The sequence below is a fragment of the Takifugu rubripes genome, chromosome 16 (assembly GCF_901000725.2).
Source record: "Takifugu rubripes chromosome 16, fTakRub1.2, whole genome shotgun sequence".
Classification (NCBI taxonomy): Eukaryota; Metazoa; Chordata; class Actinopteri; order Tetraodontiformes; family Tetraodontidae; genus Takifugu; species Takifugu rubripes.
Genome location: NC_042300.1, coordinates 8,343,270 through 8,371,248, shown reverse-complemented (window position 1 = coordinate 8,371,248; position 27,979 = coordinate 8,343,270). Strand labels below are relative to the sequence as shown.

At 45.2% G+C, this 27,979-nt stretch overlaps 1 protein-coding gene across 1 annotated transcript; it reads right to left on the bottom strand.

Moving 5' to 3' along the window:
• Nucleotides 1-912: 912 nt before the first annotated feature.
• LOC101067486 (steroid hormone receptor ERR2-like) lies at nucleotides 913-26,764 on the bottom strand. Its single transcript, XM_011612057.2, has 7 exons — nucleotides 26,285-26,764; nucleotides 18,966-19,381; nucleotides 16,082-16,198; nucleotides 10,852-10,962; nucleotides 10,606-10,767; nucleotides 6,500-6,769; nucleotides 913-4,131 (listed from the first exon to the last, which is right to left on the bottom strand). Exons 1-7 carry the CDS (start codon nucleotides 26,332-26,334, stop codon nucleotides 3,887-3,889), a joined length of 1,371 nt encoding a protein of 456 aa, XP_011610359.1. The 5' UTR covers nucleotides 26,335-26,764; the 3' UTR covers nucleotides 913-3,886.
• Nucleotides 26,765-27,979: the final 1,215 nt, after the last annotated feature.

The window sequence follows — 27,979 nt, the reverse complement described above, 5'->3', positions numbered from 1 at the left end:
GATGTGTCCACCGGTCATCATATTTGATTTTGTGGAGGGGAAGGCTTTGTAGCAGGCTGATTAAACACAGACGTCGCCCCCCACCCCCAACCCCACCCCCACCATCGAACCCCCTCCCGCCTCTGTATTGGCTGAAGTTGAAAGCCCCAGTAAATGAAATGACTTCCACAGGATTGCACCACAAAGGAAGCGAGTGTGTCAGATGTGCATTCAGGCCGGGCTGGAGCCGACACAAGGTCAAACAGGACGCCGCGTATGGACGGCGGGCCGACTGTCAGCCGGGGCGGGAGGATGCCGTTACACCCCAGGGCACCGTCAGAGAGGACGGGCGCGTAGGTGCACAAGTACGCATGAGCTGAATCGGGCCGATCCTGCCGGGTCACGCCTGAGGGACAACTTCAGAAACACACAATTAGCTCGTTATTATCAGATTATTACAGAAATCCTTACGAAAATGACTTTTTTTAGACATTGAAAAAGTCACATTTAATTGTAAAAATTGTAGTTAAACTAGGTGGTTACTTTTATAAATTAAAAGGATAATCCACTCCCTGGAATACACATTAACATTTGTAATTAACAGGTTACTAAGATTACATTAAGCTATTTAGATGCATTTTATATTTCTCAATCAACATTTCAGTAATAGAATTATATTTGACGGTTCACATTGTGGAAGAAAATATAAGTGTTTCAATAAAAAAGTAGTTACACCTATTGAGGATTAAATGTCTTATAATTAAGGAGGAACATCTACAGTCAATGCCGCCAATATTTAATTTATTAAATGATCTCTCTCTCTGTCTGGATGTATATTTCCGGTTATGAAGGTAGCGTCGCCAAAACAATGTGCATAAAAGTGCATGTTGGAACGATCCGATAGGTACTTAATGAAATCCTTCAAAGTCTTTACATAAACCATGTGATTTTATTGTCACTGTACATTCAGTGCACTGTTAGGAGTCACCCGAAAAAACAAAAAAAAAGCATTTATATTTACACGACTACATGAGGCAATAACAACAAAGAAAACACATGAAACTGCCACACAACACCTGCCCAATTCACCAAAACTGGGTCTGAACTTGGCTTCTAAATTCCAGCACTCCCATATTTTCCCCTGTGTGTGTGTGTGTGTGTGTGTGTGACCCTGTCCTTTATCTCAAGCAATGGGGCATGTTTATAATTAAAACGAACCAAAGCTCCCTTTTAACTCCGTTCCTATATCACAATTGCAAACATATTGTTTTTAAAGGGAGCGAACCTTCTGGGTAATCACTCCGACGCCACGCGTGCCCGGCAGGGTCCTTCCGCACGCCGCGGACCACAACAGCCGGGGAGGTTCCTCCGTGTTTTATGTAAATCTCGTCATCTCGGAGTGCACGGAGATAAGTCCACAAATGGAGCAGCGAATAAGCAGCTCTCTCCTCCGAGGGATGTGCTCCCCAATCGCAGCAGGTTCATCTACATTTTTTTTTTAATACCCAGTCAGTGATGTCACTTTATTTCTGTGCCACTGATTCCCAGGAGGCGCCCATGGCCCGTTTCCAAACCCTGTGTAATTTTCAAATGTGAACTGAGGTATAGGTTCTGCGCCGCTTTGCTTCGCCACCGAGCAGTGAGAGACACGCAAACACCAAGACGTGGAAGAAAACCCCCAACTGAAAGCCCTCGCGAGGGCTTATCCTCACTGAGACGCAGCTACTCAGGTGGGTTTCCGACACGAGGAATTTATCAAACTTAAACAAACGGTCACACTCGCGGGAGTGCACAGCAGCTACAGTGTAGTACAGTGAAGTATGCACAATACATTTAGACTGTACAGGACGTCCCCATTGTAAACAAAGCACGACTACATGACAGTCAAATGCCACATGAGGACCATAGGTGGCCACATCTGCCTTGCATAGCCCAGTGATCACTCTGGTACGACACTATTACACGTGCCCGTGAAACCGCCTTTGTAGAGTTTTCGGAAAAAGGCGCCTCCTGTCCCCGAGGTGGAGCCGAGCAGGAATTTAATTGCTCCATTTCTATTGAGAATTTCGGAGTGGAAGACAATTAGAATTAATTAGATGCAGCAGAACAGTTTTAGAAGTCTGAAAATAAATTACAATTTCTTTTTTTTTTAAATATTAATTTGAAGAGAAGGGGGAAAGTCGGAGAACCTGCGTGTCTTCAAAGTGAACAGAGGAGGTCCCAGGAGGAAGTGATGGAAGCTCTCTCCTATGGTTAGAGGTCCGTTCAAACCCAGATCACATGTAAACAGCGCTGTCTGCAGGTGCTCGGCTTTGGTTTGCTAATGCAGAGGCCCCATATCCCTCACTTCAGCCCGGGATAGATTTCCTGGTCTACAGAAGTGCATCATGGGAATTGTATTCTCTGCCATATAGGTTCTATAATTATCCACGCATCACATTACGGAGTATCAATAACTTCTGTTCCTGTGGGGATCTTTTCAAGCGCAGCGTGATGTTTTCTTCCCGCTCGGGCAGAGGCTAATGGCACTTGACGCGGCTGTTTTCAGAGTCTGTCTCGCTAAGAGAAGCTGATTATTATAACAGTATTCAGAATGTTCTGATGGCACTCTCTTTGAATCATTTGGCTACTGGTTTACGGCCGGTTCTAAACTACAAATGTCGACCACATCTGGAGTGCGAGGAGATAGCTTCGCGTGTCATCACGCTAATATTTAAAGATCCACTAATATACAGGCTGCGTGGTGATTTGGTGGCAAGTTTAGAATAGGAGTTCTAATACGCTGAAAAGCAAATACCTGCTCTAGCTGCCATCTGCAGTTCTATAATTAAGGGCTTCAAACCCATGTGTTAGAAAAGTGCGTTGCTTTTCAGTCAGAGGGATCGCGGGCGTTGAACCTTCTGCTACGCTAGCTGCGTGGAAATCTGTTATATATTCAGCGATCTGAAGTTTAGTTCACACAGATGAAGGAGGAGAAATATAAATAGGACATAAGAAACAAAAACACAAGGGAAGAAAATACACCTGTACAACCTAATGCATCCATGACAGAAGCACCCGAACTCAGCGAGTTAGCGTTAAAGTCAGCGCTGATTCGACTGCAGCAGGTTGTATAGGTGATCGTTTACCTTCTTTATCAGAGGTTCAGGATCAGAATAAAGCCTGGTTTTCACAGTTCTCTTAGTTGCCGCTGTGAAGAATGAGGAGGAGGGTAGGGGGGTTAGTTTTTACCCACCGGAGCTGAACGCAATTATTGCCAAGTTATTCATAGATGCTTAGTGCAAAACCTTTGTGAGCCGTGATCACTGGCCAGCTGTTGTCCTTCTGTGAGCACCACGCTGACTAAAACCGCTGATGGAGGCTGCTACGAGGTCAATTCATAACCAGGTAAAGTGAAACCGCGGAGGGATACGTCTAACAGTTTGTCCCCCAGCCCAGTGCAATTTGACACAATATACAGTACACTTATATATGTAGACCAGTTAGAGACTATTGCTTCAACAGCTGGGATTAAAAAATACGAAAGGAACGGAAACACTTGTGGCTACGCAGCCGTACGGCTCTTTAGGACATTTATATTAACACGCTTGCAGTTTGAGATGAAAATAAGATAAGAAACAAATTCACAGAAGCTCCAGGTGATATAGAACAACAGGTCTGTGTTATAACAAGACCGCCTGATTTCTGTACACAACATCTTTATATACATTAGTGTGATCCCATCAGGTTGATATTCACCCTTTTTAAAAGCACCTCAAGTCCCTTTTTTTGACATTTTTTAACATTTAAAAGTGTTAAAATGACCCAGGAGTCCCAGCTTCATCCTTCTGCAGTCAGTTGGCACACCAGCTTCATCCACAGCCTCCCACTGGCTGATTGATGTCTGTCAAACATCTGGCCAGAAGTGTCAAGCCTTGGCCTCCAGCATCTCGAGGAATAGTTTGTGCATGGGAATTTTGCCCTGCATCTTGATGCCATAAAAGTGCTGCACGGCCTTGGTGGCGGTCTGCCGGAGCAGAGGCAGGGTCATTAGCAGCTTGCCTGCCCGCCGAGGGTCCTCCGGATGCTGGGAGCCCTCAAAGTCCTGCAGAGCCTCGTGGAGGGAATCCTGGAGCCTTTGGACGGCCTCGATGTTCTCTATGTGCATGGAGTCTGGAGCAAGGAGCAAAAGACAGGAGGATGGAAGGAGTTACTTATATTTTCAAACCCTCACAATCGATTCATTCGAACATTTTTAAATGCAGATCTGCAGCGGCTGCAGCCACGTGTAATTTTGGAGAGAGGTTTTCTCCTCTTAATGGTTAATGGCGCTCCTTTAATAAATGCCTATACATGCCGGGACTCTAGGGAGGAAAAGAACCAGGTACTGTATAAATATATGGCAGGGGAAAAAAAAGGATTCATTTCTTTTGGTATCACAGACCTAGTACCCCCCCCCCCCTAATGAATTCAGATGGCTGCATTACCAGAATATAGCTCAGCTGAATGATGGCGGCAGATGGCCTTCATTTCCATAAGAAAGAGCAGTTGGCCCCCTTATGTATGGACTCTAAAATAAAACCAGTTGAGACTTATTAAAACTCTCTGCGTGCAAGTCTAGAAAACCAAACCAAACAAAAGCACACAGCGTCCTGCACAGGACGAGCCGCCGGCGCCGGCCTGAACGGACGAGCGGCGGTTTGTTTTTAGCCAATTTCACTGCACAGTCATGCAGTGTCAGATCTCATCTGCGGACGCATCATATCCACAATTCATTAACCGACAGATAAAATCGTGCACCACACAAATGTGGATTCAATTCCGCGTTCTAATTGGATTGAAGCGTTCGGCTCGGTGTATCTAACGGAATGAGATGGGGCTCGCCTCGTCCCGGCCGCGCTCTGCCAGAGCTGAAATGCAGCTGCTGATTGAAGCGCCAGTGAATTAGATCAGCTCCGCTATGCGTCATGAAAGTTGTCAGGCAAAGTAAGCCCGTGTACACATATGTAAATGAGGCAGAAAAAAGGAAAAGTACAAGGCTAATTATGTTCCTAACTGACTGATTAAGTCTCTTTTACCAGTCGCCTTCTGTGTAAATTGCGTTTCTATCTTGGGAAATTAACTAGGCTATGTGGACCGCACATGTGTTCCAGCGCTCTTCATTTGAAACCTTCATGTTAATGCTGAGCTGATCCGGGTTTGGCCGGCCGAGCATGTGTTTGTGTCAAGTGATGAGAGGCGGCGGGGGAGGCTGGTTTTAAATGTGTGTCACAGAGAATATTCTGATGATCCACGTTCTGGTTACGGCAATACTCAGAATATTTGGTTTAAAGCACTGAGGATGGCAATTATCCCTATGTGAGTGAGTGTGTGTGTGTGTGTGTGTGTGTGTGTGTGTGTGTGTGTGTGTGTGTGTGTGTTGGAGGAGTTTAGGGGCGGAATGCAAAACTAACTTTGAAGAAACAATTTCCGTGTAATCCGTCAGCAGCCTGGCGTCGATCCCGTCAATACTCCGCTAATTACAAAATCAATGGCTATGAATTTCCACAGCTGTCACACCCACCAGGACCCCTGGAGCCCGGAGCTCTGCGAGACCGTGTTCAAACGAGCCGAGGCTGCCCCCACGCCCTCCGCGAGCTTCCCTCTCGACCTCTGCCTTCCTCTCTCACACTTCTCTTTTACCTTTATACATCCCAGTCTTTCCATCAACCCCTGCCCCTCCCCTCCTGCCCACACACACTCCCGCACACACACACACACACACACACACACACACACACACACACACTCCCTCCCTTCTCTACTCTCACAGACAGTTTGTCATCAGAAGACTAAACCTCTGGGCTCAGCATTTTTCATTTTTTCCAGGCAGGCAGGAGAAAAGACTCCTAACAGGCATTGATTAGTAGGGGACAGGCCCGGCCTCATGAAAAGCAAACTGTCGATACGGCCACAGCATCTTCACATTGGAACAAACGAGGCCCGTCGCTCCCCAACGCTCATTCCACTCCACTTAACACATTTTATTGACAGCCCCTGTTTTCCTAATGAAATGCTAAATATATCTCCCTCGGCTGTGGCGCTCTGGCAGCTACTGTTATGGAGATGGAGAGAATGAGAGCGCGATGTGACACACACACACACACACACACACACGCAAATTAAACTATAGACGCACGCACGCTCTTACACACAGGGTTGGCTTTAAATTAAACAATCGTGCCTGTGACCTTTTTGTCCCCTCTTATCAGGTATCCTTCACCGTGGAAGTGATCGGCTCGCCAGATAAACACAAGCGGCTGATATTTTTGGGTGTAATTTCTTTGTTTGCTTTAATTAAATGCCAACAGTTTAGATTCGTTTAAGATTACCATAGAGGCCTACCTTCCTGTCACCCTCATGACGCTATACATTTGAAAAAATGTACCCGGTTTCAAAGGCGGAATCTTAATCTTATGCTCTTATTTCGAAATGAGAAAAGAACTAAAAATAAAAGCATTTGTGATCCTGCAACCACAGCGCGGCTGGAGCATGTCGCTACCTGAGTTGGCGAGGGCGATGGCTTTGAGTGACACAAACTCCTCCTTCTCCATGCGCAGCTTCTTGTAGCGCCTCACCAGGGGCAGGATGGCCACATGCAGGTCCAGCAAGCCCGAGATCCTGGCATGCTCCTCGTCCACCACGTAGTCCTCCGCGTACACGATCTCCTCCTCGCAGGGCAGCGAGCGGAAGACGATGCTCAGCACCAGGATCTCCATCCAGGCGCTCTGCAGCAAGCTCATCTGGTCGGCCAGTGAAAGAGTGGAAAACCCTGCAGAAAATGAGGATTCCTTTCATTTTTCCTGTGGAGGTTTTTGTTTACAGCCACGTGACAAATGTTGAGACCGACCCATTAACCCCGGGGAGCTGTAATTGGCTGTCTCAAGCTGTCCTTATGTTTTATGGGCTGTGTACTGTATATAACGCTGCGTAATCCCGGCTCAAGTCTGACTTGAAACGGCGGCCGATGCTCGCCCATGGAAGCTTAAAGAAGAATATAAATCAGTCAAGTGTAAAAGCCTTTGAAACACGATCCGGGACGGCTTTCGCCTGCCAGCAGTCAGCACCTCTGCTGCTCACTACATAAGCACATGAGACGGCGCTTAGTGAGGACAAATCCACCCGTAAACCCAAACACCTCCCTGAAAACCAGGGAGAAAAACCCAAAATACCAACGCATGTAAAAAAAGTATCAATGTATGTTTAATGAACTGGGCAGTGGACCACAGCATTATTGTTTTTGTTTGGTCGAGATAAGTCCACAAATGGAGCAAAGTCATTTTTGCTCACTTAGCAGTAACATATTTAAGTAAATATTAAGGTCTCCCTCCAGGTTGAAGGAAGATTTCTTGAGTTGCGATATGTGGACATTTCTAAAGTCCATATAAACTGATTACAGTTATCAGATTACTCCTGCTCATTTTAGGGTCATGTTACCTCGCTTGTAACCATATAAGGATATATATGAAAAATATACATATATATTGGGACATTCTATTTGTAATATATAGGGGTAAACAAGGCTGTTATCTGGAGAAAAATGGCATTAGTATAGAGAATTAGAGAGAATTACACACACTCATCAAACTGTGGAGCACGTGAAGGCGCCTAAATGGAAGGTGACCGCAGGACTTGCCTGGGCCCTGAACCCACCACGAACGGGAACAGGGCAGGTTGTCTTAGGAAAGGGCCTCCTGATGGTTTTTATCAAGCAAAGAGAGAAAATGGGAGAGGAAGAGTGCTGGGGATGTCATTGATTAGTAGATTGTAATCAGTCCACCAAATGCGAAAGAGGAATCGATCAAAGCTTCAGATCTGACAAACAGACGGCTGATGGAGGACATCCGGTACACGTTTAGAGGGGGGTGGAGCGACTCGGTGTGTGAGGGGGTCTAACACACAGTTACTGCAACAGGAACATTGCCATGATGCGTCAGATGAACGGGTGTGTAATCATCAACAAACAAATAATAAACCAGATTCCGTTCAGCTTGGAAGCATCAGCCGTCCCTTTTGCCTCATTTCCAATATTTTTCTGGCACTTCCACATCCAGGAGGTTCAGGTGAGTCAAGAATCACTGTGGAGGGTGATTCTCCCTGATTAAATATCAATACATCACTGTGATTTACTATCTTCTGACCAAACATGACATAATATTGAGCGCCCTAAGGAATGTTCTCCGCTATATTTTTCTCTCCCTGTGACGACAGAAGAGAAAGATAAATATGTGAAAAGAGACATGAAAAATCGAAGGTTCCCACAGCTCTATAGGAAAAAGAAATAATTCAAAAAGGCACTTTAAAATTCACAGGCTTATAGCCAAGCTGGGTATGAGCTGGAAAAGTTACATTGCTTAATTTCCCACCCATTTCCTGTTTTTATACAAGAATGTACATCCTGTCCCTATTATGTTTTCAGATTTTCTTCAAATTTTGCACATCAGGCATGATCAGTGTGTAGTTTCCATGTTATCCTTGCTTGTTAGTGTATTAATTATCAGAAATTGAGGGATTAGAAAAAATATATACTGGTAAGTGGATTGATTCTAGAGGTCAAAGGTCATAATACACCTCTTGAACGTGATGAGTTAAGAAAGGTTTGGAGGGTCTGCCGAGAAATCAAGATAATCTGTATGTAAATATTTAAAAATGTATCCATGTTCAAGCGAGCATTTATTTTGTAAGAAAGGAATATTAACTTATATATTCCAAAACTATTACATTTATAATGAAATTCTTGGTTAATATCGATACAATTTGACCCTGTTTTGCTAAATGTGACGTTGAATATTATGGTGTTAATGGTTGTTTGCAGGGGGTGAAACACACTGTGGAAACTACAGTACAGACACAGATCAGATAAGCGATTGTTCTTTATCCAGAACAATGAAGAGACCGAGTGGTTTGCAGTGAAGCTTGAAGCTGTCGTCGAGAGCTCGGTCTAAAACAGACAGCAGTTCACTCTCTATTCATTTAGTATCATTACAGGCCTCCTAAGAGCCCTAATGGGCCTAATAAAAAGACAGAGGTAATAATGAGACTAGAGAGTCCTATAGGAGGAGGAGGAGAAGGATGTGGAGGTGGGGTGGGGGGAACCAGGGGAACAGGAGAATCAGGCAGCCTGAAAGATGTGATTGTGAGTGAGAACAAGAGAAGAAGAAAGCGCAAAGCTGTGTGAACATTTCAGAGTGGAAGGCCCGAATGCTGCTGCCTCCAGTTCACTCCCATCTGTGTGAGCAGCTGGATGGAGACGTCTCCACCTCTGGCCTCTCACCGCACCGCCGCTTCGGCCCCAGGGGGTCAGCTCAGCTCTCCAGGGCACTTTAACGTTAAAACCAACTTTGATGTTTGAACGAACAAAGCTGGTGCGGGTAAGTCATCCCGCTCACCGCTCCAAGAACATTCTTATCTTTAAAAATGTGTAACAGAAAACCAGTTCAGTGTTACATGTTTCCTCCCAGGGCTCCCAATTTGGGTGGTGAAGGACTCTTACATTAATGGGACGATTTGCAGTAATGACTCTTATTACCTCATCGTTAAAGCCATTTGCTCAGTGGGCTATGAGTGTAATGGTGGGAGTGGACTGTGAGAGTGGAGGGACCCTTTTTGTCTTAATCGTTACTTGGTGACACCCTGACCCGCGGGCCCTGGGTAAAATGTCCCCAGAGTGTCACATGTCCCTTTAATAACTCTGTCAGCTCTGGATATAGAAGGATCAATAGTTACAAACGAAAGGTGTAGAGTGTTTATGAATTTTGACATTTTTGTGCCGGCGTGTCTAACATTAAACGATAAACATGGAGTACAAGCATCTGGCCGGCTCTATCAATCAATATCAAGACTTCCAGATGGTCCCAAATTTGTAAAACCTCTTTGCTTATGAACATGTTAAGAGTGCCCACGTCCTATTGCACTGCTCTCTTTCGTAACGCACGGCCATCCAACGTGCGTGCTCCTGCTGATGAAGACAACAAAGATCTCACCACATTTGCCTAACAAGACTTATTTAAGCATTCGCTAACAAGCAGCAGGGAAACCCATCAGTATTTCCCAAATAAATCAATTTCGGTCCTGTGTAGTGGCTCTGAGTAAGTAAGAGGATTGTGGGTTTTTTTAAGTCTAGGATTGAAATGGAATACATTGACACAGGGGCCGACCCACCCTACCCCACCCCCAACACACACACACACACACATGCGCGTGCAAATGCTCCCATCCTACCCAGTCAAATCAAAGGTTTCAGCTGCTCTTTATTGATTAGATTTTAGAATATGGGACTGGCTTCTCCCTTAGGTGCAGATGAGTAGCAGATGTTAATTATCCTGTGTGTGTGTGTTTGTGTGTGTCTGTGGAAGAGGGAGGAGTGTTTATGCATGTGCAACAGTCTGTGAGCTGCTTTGGTTGTCTAGTTTGTTTCAGTAAATTAAAATATGATCGGGGGGGGGAGGGTTAATGGTAACTGAATGTGTGCAAGAAGGCCAGAGAAATTTCAAGTATTAGGTTCAGCTAAATCACTGGTAATTGTCAGACAAAATATCTTGAAATTACTTAAATTATTTTAATACTGTCTAAAGGGCATGCGGAGAGTTTCAGTGTAATTAATTTTACCTGGGATATGTTTCGCCCAGCCGATGATGACCACCAGCTCACGGTCAGCCAAATCGCACAGCGTGGTCAGAGCCTTGATGTCCCCGTCGGGCATGGTGGGGTCGGGCATGGCGTAGATCTTCTCCGGCTCCACGACCAGCAGATGTGACACGATCTTCGTCACTGGAAGCAGGAAAGGACAAACAGATAAAAAGGGGGAAACAGGAGGGAATATTGGGAAGTGGGATATGTTCAGCTGTCACTCACGTGGCTTTTTGGCTGGAGGTGGGATGGTGAGGCCGAGGTAAGCGCCGTTTTCACTGTCCAGCCTCCGTTTGTACTTCTGCCGGCCCCCCCTCACCCGGTCCAGACGTACACCTGCAGGACAAAAAAAACCCCCACTGTATTCAAGATTTAGGGACATTTCTATATTTATGAAACCTTTTTCCAGTGACATTCTTGAAAACTGAGTAACTACTTATCATACAATCAGACACATGCGGGATTATCTCCAAAGCCCTCCCAGAGGACGCGGCTCGCATCTGATCTGCCCGCTGTGCAGGATTTACGCTCCGGTATTGAAAGCTGTTTGAGCACCGAGAGCGAGAGCAAACAGATTTTACATGGTCAAGTGGAATGGAGTCGTGCGAGATTTCTCGGTGACTCGTATAAATTCCTTTGATTCCCCTGGAAACAAAAGAATCCGATTAGGATGGTCTTTCAATTTCCTGACACCGACTATCCACTAACCTAATTACCCAGCATGCCCAGAGGGAGCTCATTCTTCCCAGCAAACACAGTGAGATCATTTTATGCCTGGCAGATTGAAGCTAAATCGAGATCCCCTCTCCTAACACGGCTTTCCATTTGTACGCCTTAAAGTAATCAATAAGGCTTGCAAATAGACTTCTTGTTCTTTGAACACATGTGGATGCAGTTTTAATTAGTCAGTTAGGCAGCCAGGAAGTTGGTTTGTGATAGATGGAGCTTCAGTACTTCTTCATATCATTATTCTTTGTTAAGGTAAATTCAGAATTATAAATTGCTCTTCAACAAGCTGCGTGCACGTACTCCAGATATTAAATTAATTCAGTGGCTTCTCTCTGCAATGGCTCACATAGGCTGAATAAATATACACAAGCCCCCAACAATTGGCTGGTTTGCTGCAAAAACATATCAGGCAGGTTTTCCCTGTTTTTCCTCAGCGTTCCACAGACTCATCGGACGAACTGAGAGTGAATCGGCAACTAGAAGCACCCTCTCACGTGCACACACACACAATCACACGCATATATTTCACTTTTTCTGTGCGTGTGGGGTCACGTGGGCAGCAACAGGCGACAAGTGACCAAACAGCCGGAGGTGGAATTCCAAGATCTGCGGGGGCTATTTGAAGTGGAACGTCCAACTGGCTCCTAATTAACAGACGCTGACAAGAATTAAGCGCTCCGCGTTAACTAGATTCAGTTTACAGTTCGGAGACAAAAAGCCGGGGGTGGACGAGGGGGGAGGTCGGGTAGCGTTGAAGAATGGGAGATTTAGGGAATGAGGCAGAACAGGCTGCTGTTTTGGGCAGCACGCACCGGGTCACGGCAACTTCTCATTTTTCTCCTCTCCCCACTGACAACCCCGCTCGCCCCAGCCAATCCCTGATCCAACCAGTGCGGGATTAACTCTTCCCCATGTGATACGGCGCAGTGCTGAGAATCTGACCACAACAAGACAGCTGGAGCTGGATGAGTTCCCTTGTAGAGGGGGAAGGGGGGGGGGGGGAGAGATTCATCGTCAGGACCACATTCCACACCTCAGCCCCCCAAAAACCACAGCGGCCTCTGATCTTCAAGGCAATCGTGCTTGAACTTAGGTAGTGTGAAAGGTTGTGACATGCAAGGAGATCATGTTAAAAGCGGATCCATTTTTTATGGTGGCTGGCAGTTTGTAAAGTGCAGCGGGCAAAACGCGGCTGCCCGCGATGGGGTAATGGGGTAAAAGAGCACGGTGAATGGGAGGCGTGTGCCCTGGATGTTTTGAGCTCGGTAAGATCGCGCGGTGCTGACTGACCGAAGCAGACTGACACAAAGGCAGCGGCTTTGTGCGTGGACAGATGCACGGGAAGACGATGAGGTGTGTTTGCATAGTGGCGATCTTTACGGCCACCTGACCCCTTTCACGTCAGATATCCTTATTGATTCAGGCGACCTTAAAGCCCATTCCTGACTGAAGTGGGGGTGGGTTCCTTTTACACGATGTTTGCCGCATGAACACGTATTTATTATTCTTTTTGTTTCCTCCATTAATGTGCTTTATTAAAAATTACATCAATAAATAACAGTGCTTCCAACACAGAGGCATTCGTGCTCGTACATTTATTGCAATAATTATGCACATTTTATAACATGATGATGTAAAAACACATGATAAGTATATGAACACGTGTGTATCTCGTAACTATTTTGAGCCCCTCACCTGTCAGAGGGGCTTCTTTGTCGAGAATGTGTCAGAATTGGCCGGCAGGCGAACGCTGCCAAAGGGAGATTAGGAGCTCCCTCTTTTAGCTGGGAAAAATCAGAGGGGTAAAACATGCCCCCCTTCTACGCTGCTCGCTCAGACCGTCCAGGGCTTCTTCTGAGACCCAAATCTGCAAGTGTTTCACACATCAGGCTGCAATTTTTTTTCTTTGCAGTGGGTGAGCAGCACAAAAAAAATAGGAGGTAAAGGAAGATTTGAATGGGACATTTGGAGGATCATGACAAATACTGGCAGGTCTCCCTTTATCTTGTTGAATAAGCTTCCTCTGAACCAGAAGGGTGGTTATCAATAAAAACATCTGTCCAGCTGGAGGTGAGAGGGTTAATTAAGGACACCCAGTGCTTTGGCGATGTGGGTGGTCAGAAGGAGCTGTGTTATTGGCGAGAGTGACCGAGACTAAGGCACAGGGAGGGATACCAGCGGGGAACACCCGCCGCTAACTCCGACACCATGTCAGGGGTGCTATACCGTACATTTAGCATGTGTCTACAGGAATGTGTGTATATGGTGGGTTATAAAGAGGTCAGTACTTTGCTAAATCCCCTCCTTGATGAGAACACGTGTGAGCCTCTGCGCCTGATGCATCACCTGCCAGACAGTGAGGACGGGCCAACATGGAGGCCCTGGGTGGCCGCTCTCAGCTGCAGCCCGCCTGCTAAATTTGACGCCCAGAAAGCAATCAAAGCGTGTGCCCACCATGCTCTTCTCCAAGAAGAAAGCCATCCATTAGAGAAGTTGCGGTATATCTCTATTTTGATCATGTAATCTAAGCTTATAGTCTGGTTTCAGATCTGTGCCTATTGATTGAAAGGGGCGGCGATGGTTTGTGATATTAGATATGGCTTTACTAATCTTTTGTGTATGTGGACAGAGGGAAACTCAGGCTGTAACGTTACCCCAGTAGCTGCCTTTGCCCAGAAGAGTCTGCAGATCACTATCTGTGGTCAGGCAAGGGCTAGACAGCACTGAACGTGGCCAAAATAGTCTGGCAACGTGCGCATCACCACATTACAGCAGCCTCAGAAAATCCCCACAAGCAAAGAATAACACCACACAAACAGCGCGCTAACACGGCTGTGATTTTAATAATATTGTTAGGTGATGGATGGCTTAAACACGCTAATTTTCTAACATAACAATTAATAATAGATCAAATAAACATGTTAAAACCTTATTATTACATGCTAAATAAAACAAGAGCTACTCAAATCAATTAATTCCACAAGATTCCTGCAGCATTTAACACAATGCTGGAATGTTATTGGGACTCCGATGAGCTGCGGGCAGCAGACTTCTGGCCAGAGTGACACCATATCTTCCACGAACCGCAATTACGTTGGAGTTTTTCCACTGAATCGGTGACCTTTTATTAACCTGAGCTGCAAATTTAAGGGGTCAGCGAGGGTGGCTGGTTTCCTCAAACGACCACCTGCTGCTTCTTTCCACGCGGCTCTTACAGGCGCTCTACTTGGGGCAGGACGGCTCAGGAAGGAAGCTGGTTGTATAACCGTATTTTTTCCAAAAAGTTAAAGGGTGAAGCTCACTCCTCTCACTTCTATCAATGTTTGCATTCTAAATAACCAGGTCCAGTCCATGGATCTCGGAAAAGCCTCATAGATTTCAGGTTTTAATTAAACAATAATTCTACACCTCAACTAAAATGATCTACATTTGGGATTAGGTAATGTGTGTCTGTAGAAACAATATGGTAATGACAACACATGGTAATGACGGGCCATCATACGCGTGCACAGCCACGTCACTCTGTAGTGAAACTATTAGTAGAGGTAGACCAGGTGACACTCTCAACTGCTGCTGGCTTCTCCTGGGCTCCACGCTGGCAGAACACGACAAAACTGAGTGACCACATCTTTATTTTTGGAAACGAGCGCCTGTTGTGTCTCCGAGAGGAGTCATTAACAAGCTGGTGAAAGACTCCCTATAACGTTTGCCTATATCCGTCAGTGCGGGCACAGAACCCAACCTGCTCTAATTCGTCTTTGAAATTAGAGTGGAGTTTTGTGTCGCCTCTAATTTTATTATCGCTTCCTTTGTCAGGGATTTCAGCAGACTTGTGCTGCCGCCGTATTCCTCAGCCTAACTCTGAGGGATGTTTAATGTCTGATCCAATGGTCTGCTCCTCATACAAAATCAAGACAAACCTACAGCCCCAACCCCTGCCTCCTTTATTATTGTCCTCCTTAATACCTTTAAAATCTGTTCTTGCTATTTGTCTATAGACATAGAAATAACTATGGCATTTTTACATTTTTTTTTAAGTGTGGTTGCATAAAAATCCATTCATACAAAATAGATGGGAAAGTTCCCGGCCAGGACTATATGCTATGTTATAATGTGTAATGCAACATTAAAACCTCTTCTCTTCAAACAAAGGGGGCAAAAAGGAAAATCTATTGGCTAGATTCTCCCCCTGTACTCCCACTGGAGGAGAAACAACACGTGCAGGAAGCGAGGTGGGATGTTCGGAAACCATTTAGCTGATCAATACGCCAGGAGAGAGTGGGGAAGGGAGAGAGCCGGAGAGACACCCAGAGCCCCGGGGGACATGGAAACCTTTAGGGAACGGCCTGTGCTTTTCCAAGAGTACTGTTACACTCCTCGGAGCGTTGAGCAGCTTTATTCAGCCGCCTCAGTGATGGGCAGTGAGGACATGTGGGTGACATTTTCGGTGTTTCCCCATGGCTGTGAGTGATTCTAATATCTGATTACCAGTGGATACAATAACACCAGTAACATTTGAGCGGCTCTTCTATGTGTATTCTATAATATGGTACATTAAAGCCCAGTTTATGGCTGTCCTGTTATTAATTATAATACATACTGTAATGTTAAAACTGTTCCGATCTAAACTTTGGTCCTTATTTTATTCAAAACCCAAATTTTGTGTGGAAGAAAAGAACAAAAAACTTCTTGTTCGACAATAAAACAGAATAAAATCGATTCTGACCTTCTTTCAACATGCCGACTTTGAGGCATTTCATGAAGCGACACGCCTGGCACGACTTGCGTCTCCGTTTGGTGATCTCACACTCGTTGGTGGCCGGGCAGCTGTACTCAATATTTCCTGCCGTGAGACAAACACAAAACCGGTGAGCAGAATGACGCAGAGAGACAGTATGAGAGCAAATATCTGTGTTTACATGTACGCACACACGTGCGCGCCCTGTCCCAAGGTGACCCTACTCCCAAAGGAGAGGAGGGTTTAGTGACATTTTGATGGGACGTAGAAGAAGCACCTCCCGCCCTTGAGTCCCACCCCCAATTTGATTCACAGATAAATTAGCTTCATTAATACAGAATGTCCTCCCTGTGAACGCTCGCCACGACCCCTTCCAGCCCATCCTTCTTCAGCTAAAGGATGATGGGAACGCTGCCCTCCTTCAACAACATGGGGGCTGAGAAATGGACGCCAAGCCAACGCTTTGCATAATGTTCTCCAGTAAAGACCCAGAGCTGCTGTGAGCGCCCACAAGCTAAAGCCCCCATATCATGTAGCAAAGCTTGATGTATTATTCAAGTGTGCCTCGGCAGTTGTTGGCTCACTGAGGAAATACCTCGGTGCAATTGAATCGCTCCTGTCCAAAAAAGGTCAGAAATGCTGATGTATTACCTACATTTTTTTTTTAACCATGTAATGGTGGTTTGAGTTTGGTCACCATGTTCTTGTTAATAGATTTTCCTGGGTCAGGAAAGTCGGGCCGCTTCAACGTCACGCGACCAAAGAAACCAAAGACGAATCATCCTCACCAGGCATCCAAATCCCTCGATTAAACGCTAAGGCATTGTCCCACAAGACGGCAGATGTATTAATGGTAGCTAAAAACAGCAAACCAAGTGTTTTGTGTCACAGCCAGAGCCACCCCTTCCCTAAAACAAACACACACACACACACACACACGTACATGCTCAAACACACACAGAAAATCCTCTGTTGGTCAAGGAGAAGGTGCCAACATTTGTCAGGATCCTTGGCATCGGCGGTGCCAGCAGGGTCACATGCACAGCAAGAGACTCGGGGCATCGTGCCACGGCGCTGGCAGTGGCTGCTGGTGGGAGCGGGTTAATTCTTTGTAACTGAGCGACGTTAGCAGGGGGATAACAACAGCGTGTAGTGTGGTGTGGTGTGGTGTGTGTAACTTAGGTCCATAAAACCATGTTGAGTAGTTTTAAATCCTACTTTTGAAAAATGAAATAGATCACATACTTATTTTCTATGACAGTAAACATGTTGGACCTCTTCTCTGTCATTTGTTGTTTTGATTTTAAGAAAGCAATTAGAGGACTTTCATCAGTTTGGAGGTCATAGTCTTACGGTTTATGCCTGAATGGATCAAAAATAAGCCGTGTGTATGTGTTCATGACTGTGGGAGAGGAGGGGTTGCATTAGGGGTCTACAATAGTCTTAAATTGCCTACCTCTAAAAGCTCACTGTCGGCATAGCCTCTTAGTTAATCAGGTCTTGTGTCCACCTTTATTTCTCAAAGGACATTTCAACCACTCTAATATCCTTCCTTAACCTCTCTTATTTTCCCTCTAAATTTTGATATATTGTTATGCCATGCTATTATCCACGCGCTCATCTCCACTCAGGCTGGACCTCTCCTTGTCCTCCTCCTTTACCAAGGCCGGGACCCCCCTTCCTGATTACCATTCCATTAAAGTGGTTTCTCCTTTCAGAGGATGACCACGTCCCCTGTCCCTCTTCCTTATATTTGGAGGACTCCTCAGTATCTCCTTCCCTCTCCTGTACCTCCGTTATTGGCCCCGCGGACACGTGCCTGAGCTTCTAATTGGCCCTGATCTCCTCCCTCTTGGGTGTGGGCTGGAGAGGCCTGGGGGCGAAGAACAGATCCACACCTCCCACCCTGTCTCCTGACTTTCTCCCAATGAAATGTCTGATTCTTAATTACAGTCACCCAACACTGATTGTTATTGACTGAGGCTCCCGCGGCTCAGGACGAATGACGGACAGATTAGGTTCATTATGGGCCTGTCCTCCACGAAGGGGAGAGGGAGAGGAAAATGAAGAGTGGGGATCTGTGCAAGACAACTCAAAGTCACACAGCAGCACTATTTACAGTCACCGTCTGGACTGTTGCCGGTCAGATTAGGATACAGGCGTGACTTTAAATGGCTGAATAATTTGCTTTAATAGTATTGTATCTAAAGTTGTGGCAAGAACTAGTTTGGATCCTAATTGTTCAATACTTCTGGAGGAGGAAACATGCTATTTTTATTTATTAAGTCCAATAATGGAAAACAGTGAGTTACCGATGATACTAAAAAAATTCAAATTTTTTCCAGACATCCAGAAAATGAGGCGTGAAATGAAACTATCAGAGCATTTGTGATCACCTGTTACTGAGATACTGTTAAGTGCTTCCTGACATCGTGCGCTCTTGTAGATGAAGCCACTCTTTAGACACAATGGCTCTTAAAGCACAAACCCAAAGATGTGACATTGGTAAAGTGTGTTTCCAGCACCAACGAGGACTCTCAATTCTTACCGCCTTTGTCAAAAGACAGGAATCAAAGCCTTACAATCCTGCTTCATGACACGTTTACTTAATAGAAAAGTCAAAAGTTATGCATCTGCACGCAAATAGTTTCTGGATGTAAGCTGTAGACTCATAATCTCCACCTTTACTCCCTCGAGAGCAGGAAGGATCACCGTGAGGCTCTGGAGATACGGAACAAATGTTTTGATGAAGCTACCACATGTGGGAAAAGTGATTTTGTACTAACAGAGAACACACATATTACAGGATACACTGAAATCACTGGGGAAATTACAGAAATTATAATTATTCTCAGATGAGGGGGGGAAATACCTTGTATTGTCCTTTTGAAAAAGGCTTTGCAGGCCTCGCAGGAGGCCACCCCATAGTGGTACCCCGAGGCGATGTCGCCACACACTAGGCACAGCCTCTTGGGAATGGCGTTCAGCATGTACTCGCACTTGATCGGAGAGTCGTCGACCACGCTGCCGGAGCAGTCCTCGTAGCGGCGTAGGCAGGTGGTGCCGCCCCCCAGCATGCCTGGGTTGAACATGGGTGGGGAGTCCAGTGCGTGCGAGTGCCTGCCGCTGCCGTTGATGTAGCCGCCGCTGGCGTCAGAGTTACCGCTGGGACTGTGATGGCTGCCAGTGTCTACGAGCGAAGAGGAAGGACTGGAGGGCTCGGTTTTGACATATGAACCACAGCTGGAGGTTAGATGCCGGTCATCAGAGGGCATTCTGGTTAGCAGCCTGCACAAAGACACACGAGATGGAAGAAATATTGTTCATAAGCGATGAGCAAACACCATCAGCACGCAGAGTCCTAAAGGTCTAAAATCTAGAGATGCTACTTCATTCTCTAAAAGCCAAGGAGCATCCAATATTCCAAGAGTCACCAAAATTATCCCCGCAAACTCTGCCGAGATATAGCGGGCGTGGTTTTTCCTCTTTCATCGCCTGATCATCCTGTGAGAGATTCATCAGCCGTGATGGAGTATCTGAGTTTGATAGATTAGGTTACAGACGCAACCATTTACTGCATGTGCTGGAATGCCGGGTGACACACTACTGTAGCTTATTCCTCCCAGGCAAAATGTTAACTAATGACCATGTCAACAGATGCCCCATACATCTCGCAAACAATGCCCACAATTGGACTGCTGCCAGCTGTAAATGAATGAAAGAAACTCCAGAAGGCTGTTAATGGACACAGAGAGGTGTTACACTCAGCATATGGAGGATCATGGGTAATACGTGAGCCAATCAATAGTCCCGGTGAGTTGGCCAAAGGACGGTGCTGGGTTACGGTGGACATCGGTGATGGTTTGGGAGAGGTTGCAGTCTGGTCTGAACAGCTTCTCTTGCTCCTCTTTTCAGATCCAGCACTGTTAGGAATGTTTTTCCCCTCGGCTGCCTCTTTGCAAGAGGGTTTATATAAAGCCATGAAGTCATCAGCCTCGGACAACTTGAAACCTCCCTTTTAACTGCTAACGGGCAGCAGGTGGAGGGAGGAAGAGGAGACAGCTTCTACCCCTGGGCCTGGATCAGATCTATTGATCCTTTGCTTCCTTCCTGTTGCAGATGAGGCATGAAAAAAACAAACCCTCCTCTTACGGGTCCCAGACATTCCTTATGCATTTTTAATCAGTCAGGACTGTTAACACAGTGCGAGATGGAGCGATAAGACATTATGTTAGTCTTCATTCTCAGGCCGTTGTGGTTTATAGGATTCACAGCGCTCAACTTAAATCTCGTTAGCAATCAGCATGCGCCTATAGTCAATTGCGAGGCATATTTCCTCCCATCTGAGGGAATTGGAGAGAGCGGCATGGTAACAGTTAATACATCATTGCAGCCAGATAGGGGGGGATTCCCAGAGGAATTGTACATTGTGGCATATGCAAAAAGTAGTTCATTCCACACTTAGCGCACAGTGGCGCTGGGGAGGTGTTTTCTCACATGGTTTAATAGAAATATCTAATGGGTCCTTTCATATCTGTCATCATGAAATAATGGCACCAAGCCACCAATTTGCAAAGATACACTTTGATAATTTGGTTCCCATTTTAGTATTAAAGAAGCTGAACCTACCTTGCTTTGCTTGGCAACAACTCTCTCGCATGCACACACACTCACGCTGGCGCGCACGCATGCTAATGTGCACAATTGCTCCAACGTTTGCTCCACTGCGCAGAAAAACGGTCTAAAATGAAGGAGACAGGCAGGTCTCCTCAGACAGATGTGAAGGTCATCTGTCTTCTCTGTGCTGTCTTTCTTAAGGGCCAAAACGGTCCCACGGTTGATGTCCGTAAGCAGCAAATACACAGTCCACTCACTTTGATTTCACAGACAGCACATCTGGACACCACTGCGTATGATCTCACCCGCACGAATCAGCAACCAACACTTTTTTAATCCCCCTCCATACACACAGACACACAGACAAAATGTGTGCGTGTGTTTTTGTATGCTGGCAGTGTTGCACTTTTCCTGCCTCCCTACATAAATCCTAGATTCGTCCACCTCTTCTGAGACGACTGTAATGTTTGTTAGCCTCAATAGCATTTTACTTGCATAAATAAATAATATAAAATGTGTGTAACGATGACTCAAAGCGGTTTTCCACGCTGTCCTCAGGCTTTGAATGAAGGGTTAAAAAATTCAGCGCTTTAGGAGTATTTCCCCGACCGCGGGGAAATATTATTGTTCAGCTTTGGGTTAAGCTTGTAGCACGCAACACAGCGTAAATCACTGCGCCGAACACACAGCCGGAACATAGAAGCACGGAAGGACAGAGGCAAGGAGCCATGCATGAAATTAGTTCATTAATCTTTCTATGATAGGCTGTCCTTGTTTGGGGCAAACTCTATCAGCTTTAAACTGAGTGCCCCTTCCTGCCTGACACATAGATTACACTGTTAGTCCGCCGCCAAAGTGTCTGGGAAATGAATGGTCATGCGGGTGGGAAAATGGGGTAGCGCATGTCGCCCAAGTGTTAAGTAGCGACAACAAGACATGTGTGATGCGGGCGCAAATGAAGGTCACAAAAGAAAATTCCCATCAAAATGCAGTCAAAAATTCATGACGATTGATTGACTTGGCTTTTGTTTTTGAGAGTAAAATCATGAAAAAAAGAAGTAAATTTACATAGAATATCATGATTATTGACTATCAATGGTTGTGCGTATCAATGTACAGAAAAATCATTAATTCCTTAATGTACGCTTTGCGTCGAATTCTGAAAATCAAAACTTTAAGGGGGCACCTGGGTGTTGTAGGCAATTAAGATTTAATTAGAAATGAATTGATCAATCACTTACTTAGCAAGAAAACCCCCCAAAAACGTTTTATTGCTTAAGCATACATTTTTTTAAGTAATTAATTTTCTGTCAAATGAGTAATCGATGATTAATCATTTTTTCCTGTGGGCCTAATTGTCTCTTCCGTGGTTATTATTCAGGCCACTTGATCAAGTTCAAACGCTGAAGAAGGCCATTAGATATGGTTGAAAGCTCTGCTGAAACTGGACCTCTGAATATTTACCACATGCTGCCGGTCCTGACAGTGATGCTCCGCACTGCTGGGAATATTCCTTTCTACTTTAGCAGGACTTTGTTAAAGTTCCTGCATGGCGGATGTGCAAACGCAGGCTCTGCTTCTGCTCCGGCGTTTCTGTAAACACCTGCGCGCTCGAGCCTCCAGCTTCTTCAATGTCAGTGCCACGAGGAGGAGAGATTGCACCGATTTCCCACATGGATGATGTGTCCTTACCTGCAGTATCAACCCCCATCTACATACGCGTCCACCACCTCCAGGAAATTGCTCTCCCTGCAAAGTCAAACACACCCCTAACTGCCTTTTAAAGGGAGGGAGACAGAGGGAGGAGGTTATGTGGGGGAGAAGGAACAAACGAGCGGAGACTTAAGCCGTCATTGGGAATCAGAGGGGGACTCATGAGGGACAGTTGCGATATTGATTTCATAAATAAACAGAGATGGCCATCGATCCTAATGTTATTTTGCATTTCAATTACTGCCCAGAAACATAACCTTCAAACGTCTGCTTCTGCACAGTAATAACATCCACTGATAATCACAAGCCAGTCTTGTCCAGGGCAAATTGGCTTTTCTCCCCCCCCCCACTCCACTTTCTTTTTTTCCCCTCTCTTCAAATGTGTAAATGACACAACTTTGCATTTGCCTAATGGTATGAGGGCATGGGCTGAATTTTAAGTGGGAATGGAGCCGATACAGTAAGCGCTTTGGTCAATTGACACAATGCAAATTAACGCGGTGAAGAGGAATTAAGTTCACGGTGTTGGACCGCGTGCAGCGAGGATGAGGCCCATTAAATTAAATATGCTGGCTGACCTGCACTTCATGATGAGATGCACTTCTTCTTCTTCTCCCTCTGTGTTAATTTCATCTGATCAATGAAATCAACTCTAAGAACTCCCCCCAACCCCCCGCCTGGATCCAGCCAGAACACAACGGCGGCAGCATCCATGCAAAAAAAGAAGAAACATATAAACCCTGATCATCCACATCCTGATAAATTCCTCCACAGGCTTAATATTGATATTAAGAGCAGGTGGTGACATGGGATGAAGTTACTTCTCCTCCCTCACGCAGCTCCACACCACCAACGATCTGGACAGCGCTTTTATCCAGCGGCCACTGAAATGGCAGCAGATTTTTGAAATTTGTTTTTTTACTCGGCGGGTTTGCTTCCCAATGCTTCTGGGGGAGGGAAAAAAAAAAAAAGAAGTTGGAAGGAAACGGCATTTTTTGGTTCCCACAATATGAACACAGCACAGCACTGTCCCAACACCTGCTCGCTCCATCCATCAATGGACTCATGATTTCTGCTGGCATCCCATCAGCACCGACTGTACGGCCTCAGATATGGGATCCATCACGCCACGGTGCCACAATTTAATAGTTTTCTTTGACCTCTGCACCAAATTTTGACATTGTGAAAGAATTTGAACTGATATTGCTGCGAATTATGAAACAGCTTAAAAGTCAATTAACCAGCTTCCTAATTAAATCAGTAAAATAAAATATTTTGTTTTATGGAATGCGAAAACCTCAATGCCTTTTTTTTTTGCCCCCTTTTTAAGTTGCTTCCTCAGCAGTTTCCACTTGAGCAAAACCTTCCATGTCATTTAAGGAACTCTGGAAAATCTAATTAAATTGAAATAGTTCATTACTGATTATTGAAGAGGAAAGATTTACGCGTGTATCCATTAATTCAACTGACAGTAACTCTTTTTTCCGTAGAAAAGTGCGGTCTGTACTGTGATAAATTCAGATTTACTGCACGATTGGTTGATGCTTCGCTCCTAACAGACACAGTCAGGTGTTTCCAGGGAATGACAACACTAAAATTAGACCCCAGGTCAGTGTGTGATTCTTTGGTCTTATCCGTATTGTGCGTGTGTGTGTGCGCGCGCGTGTGTGTGTAAATTTGACTCCTTACGCATATTTGGATGTTTTTTTTGGTTTTCAAGGTACCTATGGGGACGACAGCTGGGTGTGATTTATACGACTAAATTGAAAATAACATTTAAATTGTGAATAAAGTGTGAATAATGTAGCCGTCCAATCATGTAAAAATCAGCCCTGATAAAATAATAAAGCTGTCAGAGCAGACTAAAGGGATTTATCATATTACAGAAAGGAAAGGAACAATATCCTCGAGTTTTATTCCAGAACGTCAAATTTGGGCTAATGATACGAATGATTTGACCATGAGAATATAAACGGGTGATGTCAATTTAGATTCTCACATGATAAAAACCACAACAATGAAATCTATATACTGCGAGAATTTCTATATATTCTCATGAAATACAAGTAAAAGTGATTCATTTAATGGCAGAAACGCTAAACTGTGACCAGTTCTTGTGGGTAAATGTGAGATTACTCCTAATCTGATTGGAGTTGAGCCATCGCTGGTGAGATAGCGTGAGGGTTGGCCACCAACAGTGGCGGGACCTCTCACCTCCTGGGTTAACAGACTGCTAGTTGCTTCTCCTGGGTTTATTAATAGGATTCCATGAAGACGAATTAAACTCAGTGTGGATTTATGTGACACTAAAACCAAAGATTTAGAGATTAGTTCTTCAGGGTAGTGAAGAACTAAACTCTAAATCATGTCCTCTGTCTCTGCTCTTTGCAAGCATGTTAGGAGAACTAGTTTTATTTGAAAATTTAAGATCTATGAAATTAGACATGATTATCAGGCTCTTGCCTTGTTAACTGTCCAAATTTCCCAGGAACTTTTAAAAGTGGAAAAGTGCAGTTTTGGGAAAGATATCAGTCAACAGAGGAGTCTAAACACACACACACACACACACACACACACACACACAAACACACACACAGAGCTACATTTACTGTCTACATAATTAGATGTAGCAATAAAGTCTGTATACACACACACACACACACATGCACACACAGACGCACACACAGACGCACACACAGACCTAGTTTGTTCACATTAATATAGAGATTAGAATTTTTTTTTTAAATGTTGTGTTGATAATATTTTAAAGAGTGTTAATATAAATGCAATAATTTGTTTCACTTTAGAACAAAGCGCTGAGGGCAATTAGGACGGTTTAACAAAAGAAACACAGGAAGTGCAGCCGGGAGTCGAAACTTTTCAAACAATTCACTAAATAAAAAGGTCATTAAAAATACTCTTATAACTCCTGATAAAATTAATGTAAATATTTGGGGGCGACAGTTAGACTGCAGTCTGGCCTTAATGTCAGAGGTTTGGATTATCCGATGGGTACATTTAATCAGATGTACCAATATAAATTTCAGAAACACAAACAAATCCAAACCTTTCAAATTACTGTGGGCAATTTTGTACATAAAATTAAGAAATTGTAAAACAAACAAACAAACAAAAAAAAGAAAACATGATCAGACTTATATATTACAGAATTTGCTTAGAGTTACACTGTTTAGTGTCAGGTCATCAGGTTAAATCTCTCCAATCTACATCTTATCATTGAGAGGATGCTTAAGTGTCTCCTTGTCCAGTCAAAAGAGGACCGTCCCTTCTAGACATGTGTGGAGTGCAGCAAAGACTCCTGCATCTGAGCTTTTTTTTACTTCATTACCTCTGGGTTACTGCCTCATCTCTGTGTTTACTTTTATTCACTTACAATTAACCTCGTCTCCCACTCAGTATCTGAATCAGGAGCACAGGAAATGTTACCAAAGCTTTGATTAAAGCCATAACTTTTTCTGCATTTCTGCAAAACACAAAGACACACTCATTTTATTCCCTAGTGAGGTGCAACACACACAAGCTGAACGCCTCCTGGATATCCTGGAAGCTTTCATTTGTCCCGAGCTTGGATTTTAAACCCTAAATCCCAATGCGAGGAGGCTGTGTGGACGCCGGTGAGGACCCCACACTGACTCTGCTGCAGCCTCACTGAGGCACCGAGCCCTCCTGTCCCATTCGTGGATGACTGTTTAATTTTTGTAAACTTCACATGTGGCTTCCTCACTTTTTGACACAAACATGAAAAAAAGATGTAAAACACAAGATTTAACCAGGTGTCAGAAAAACAGTTGGTTAAAAAAAAACACACCTAAACTAAAAAAGTTAAAAAGATATACCTACTGGTTGTGGTAGCAGAGAGGGTCGGGAATGCAGAGTTCGGAAACATCCATCAGTCCACGTTAAGCATTCCAGGTGTAGCAAGAAAAAAGGGATTAAGAGCCGGAGGATCACTGGAGGAGGAGATCAGTTCCTAAATCTCCACATTTCTTCAGGAAATGTTGGTCAGGTGTCGGCTGGGCTCTCCCCTCCCTCTCTGTTCAGCACAAAAACACTTTCTGCTTCGGCCCGACAAACTCCAGCCTGCACAGGTGCAGCGCACAGGAGAAGGTGTGGGGAGAGACAGAAGCGGCGGGTACAGAGAAAGAGATGAAAACAGGAAGTACGGCAGCGAGGCGAGGCAATTAGGAGGAGCAGATGATGGACAGAGCAGATGTAGAGAAGAGAGGAAAGAGCGCGGCAGTGGTGCGAGCGCGCCCGGGCTGAGGAAGTCAGTGACGGGACTGAGTCTCCATTGACGGTGCGGGGGTTCTTTAAGTGCAAAGGGGCGTGGTCTGGCACAGATGGAGCGACAGCAATTGGTTGCTGTCGGAAGGGGCGGTCCTGTGAACGGGCAAGTAGGAGGAAGGGTGGCTGAGGTGGGCGGGGCTTACCAGCTGGTGTCCAGTCATTCACACTGTATTGGAAAACACAGACAGACAGACCCCCTGGAGAGACAGATGGACAGATGAGGAGTATCTATTTGGAGATTCTCTCTGTTTACATCTGCAGTGGCTGAGGAAGCAGTTGAGAGCGCAGAAGAAGCGGCAGCAGACAGAGGGCGATTTACCGCCGCTTTAATGTTTCAGAACCAGATTACAGAGCTAAACTCTTTACCCTTTCATCCTCTCCACCATGGATCTGCTGCTCCACAACCTGCCCTGCTTTCATGGCACCTAGTTCCCACGCTGGGTCTCTGATCACATGAAGGGGTGGGGGTGGGGGTGGGGTGGGGGGGCATTCTGACCATACCCAGCAGAGGAAATACAGTGAGAAACTGATAATGATCCTGACAGGAATCATAATGTGACGGCTCCAGTCCAGTTGGATCACATGTTTATCAGGTCAGGCTAATGTGGCAGCCATCAGAGGAGACCCAAAGACACCCCCCCCCCCCCTTTCATCCACCAAGCCCACCATCCCACTTCATCAACCCACATTTTCCTGATCGATGCAAAACCCATCACACGCTCTTATTGATCACCGCATTGCTGTGTCGCCAAAAAGCCTTGGGACAGACTCTTTTTTTCCCACAGTCGTTTAAATAAAACAGAATTACAAATTTGAACGGCTTCTTTTCATGTCAGCCCGTATCAAAGTCATGGGAGCAGAGGCTGATTGCCTGATAAAGGAGCCACGCATTCTCAATTAAATTTTTGATCAATATTTTAGCATTTGATGTACTTTCCTGTGAAGGAAAAGCAGGATATTCTGGCTGATCTGATTAAGACATCCAGACATAATCAATAGAGATATTTCTATGTTTTTAACGAAGGAGAGCGGACGCACGGCTGCCCGGACGCCATGTATGATTTCACATTCACTGAAGCCGTTTAATAACAGCAATCTGGGGAAAACAAATCAGATTTTTTCATCCATCAGTTAAGGCCAGAATTGCCCTTTTATGTCATCTTTCTGTCCGGGTGGGTTGTACGGTCCCATGGCCGGCTCCCGCCCTCCCAGCGCGGCGGGACACCTGGCTTCATGGTTTCATCTGAC

What these genes read in the sequence shown, in the direction of transcription:
- LOC101067486 (XM_011612057.2), bottom strand. Translation starts at nt 26,334, where the DNA reads ATGGATGTTTCCGAACTCTGCATTCCCGACCCTCTCTGCTACCACAAC. An exon ending in CTGGGCGAAACATATCCCAG is followed by an intron (nt 6,770 to 10,605) that starts GTAAAATTAATT and finishes CATTTTCTGCAG; the next exon opens with GGTTTTCCACTCTTTCACTG. An exon ending in CATCGCCCTCGCCAACTCAG is followed by an intron (nt 4,132 to 6,499) that starts GTAGCGACATGC and finishes TCCTTGCTCCAG; the next exon opens with ACTCCATGCACATAGAGAAC.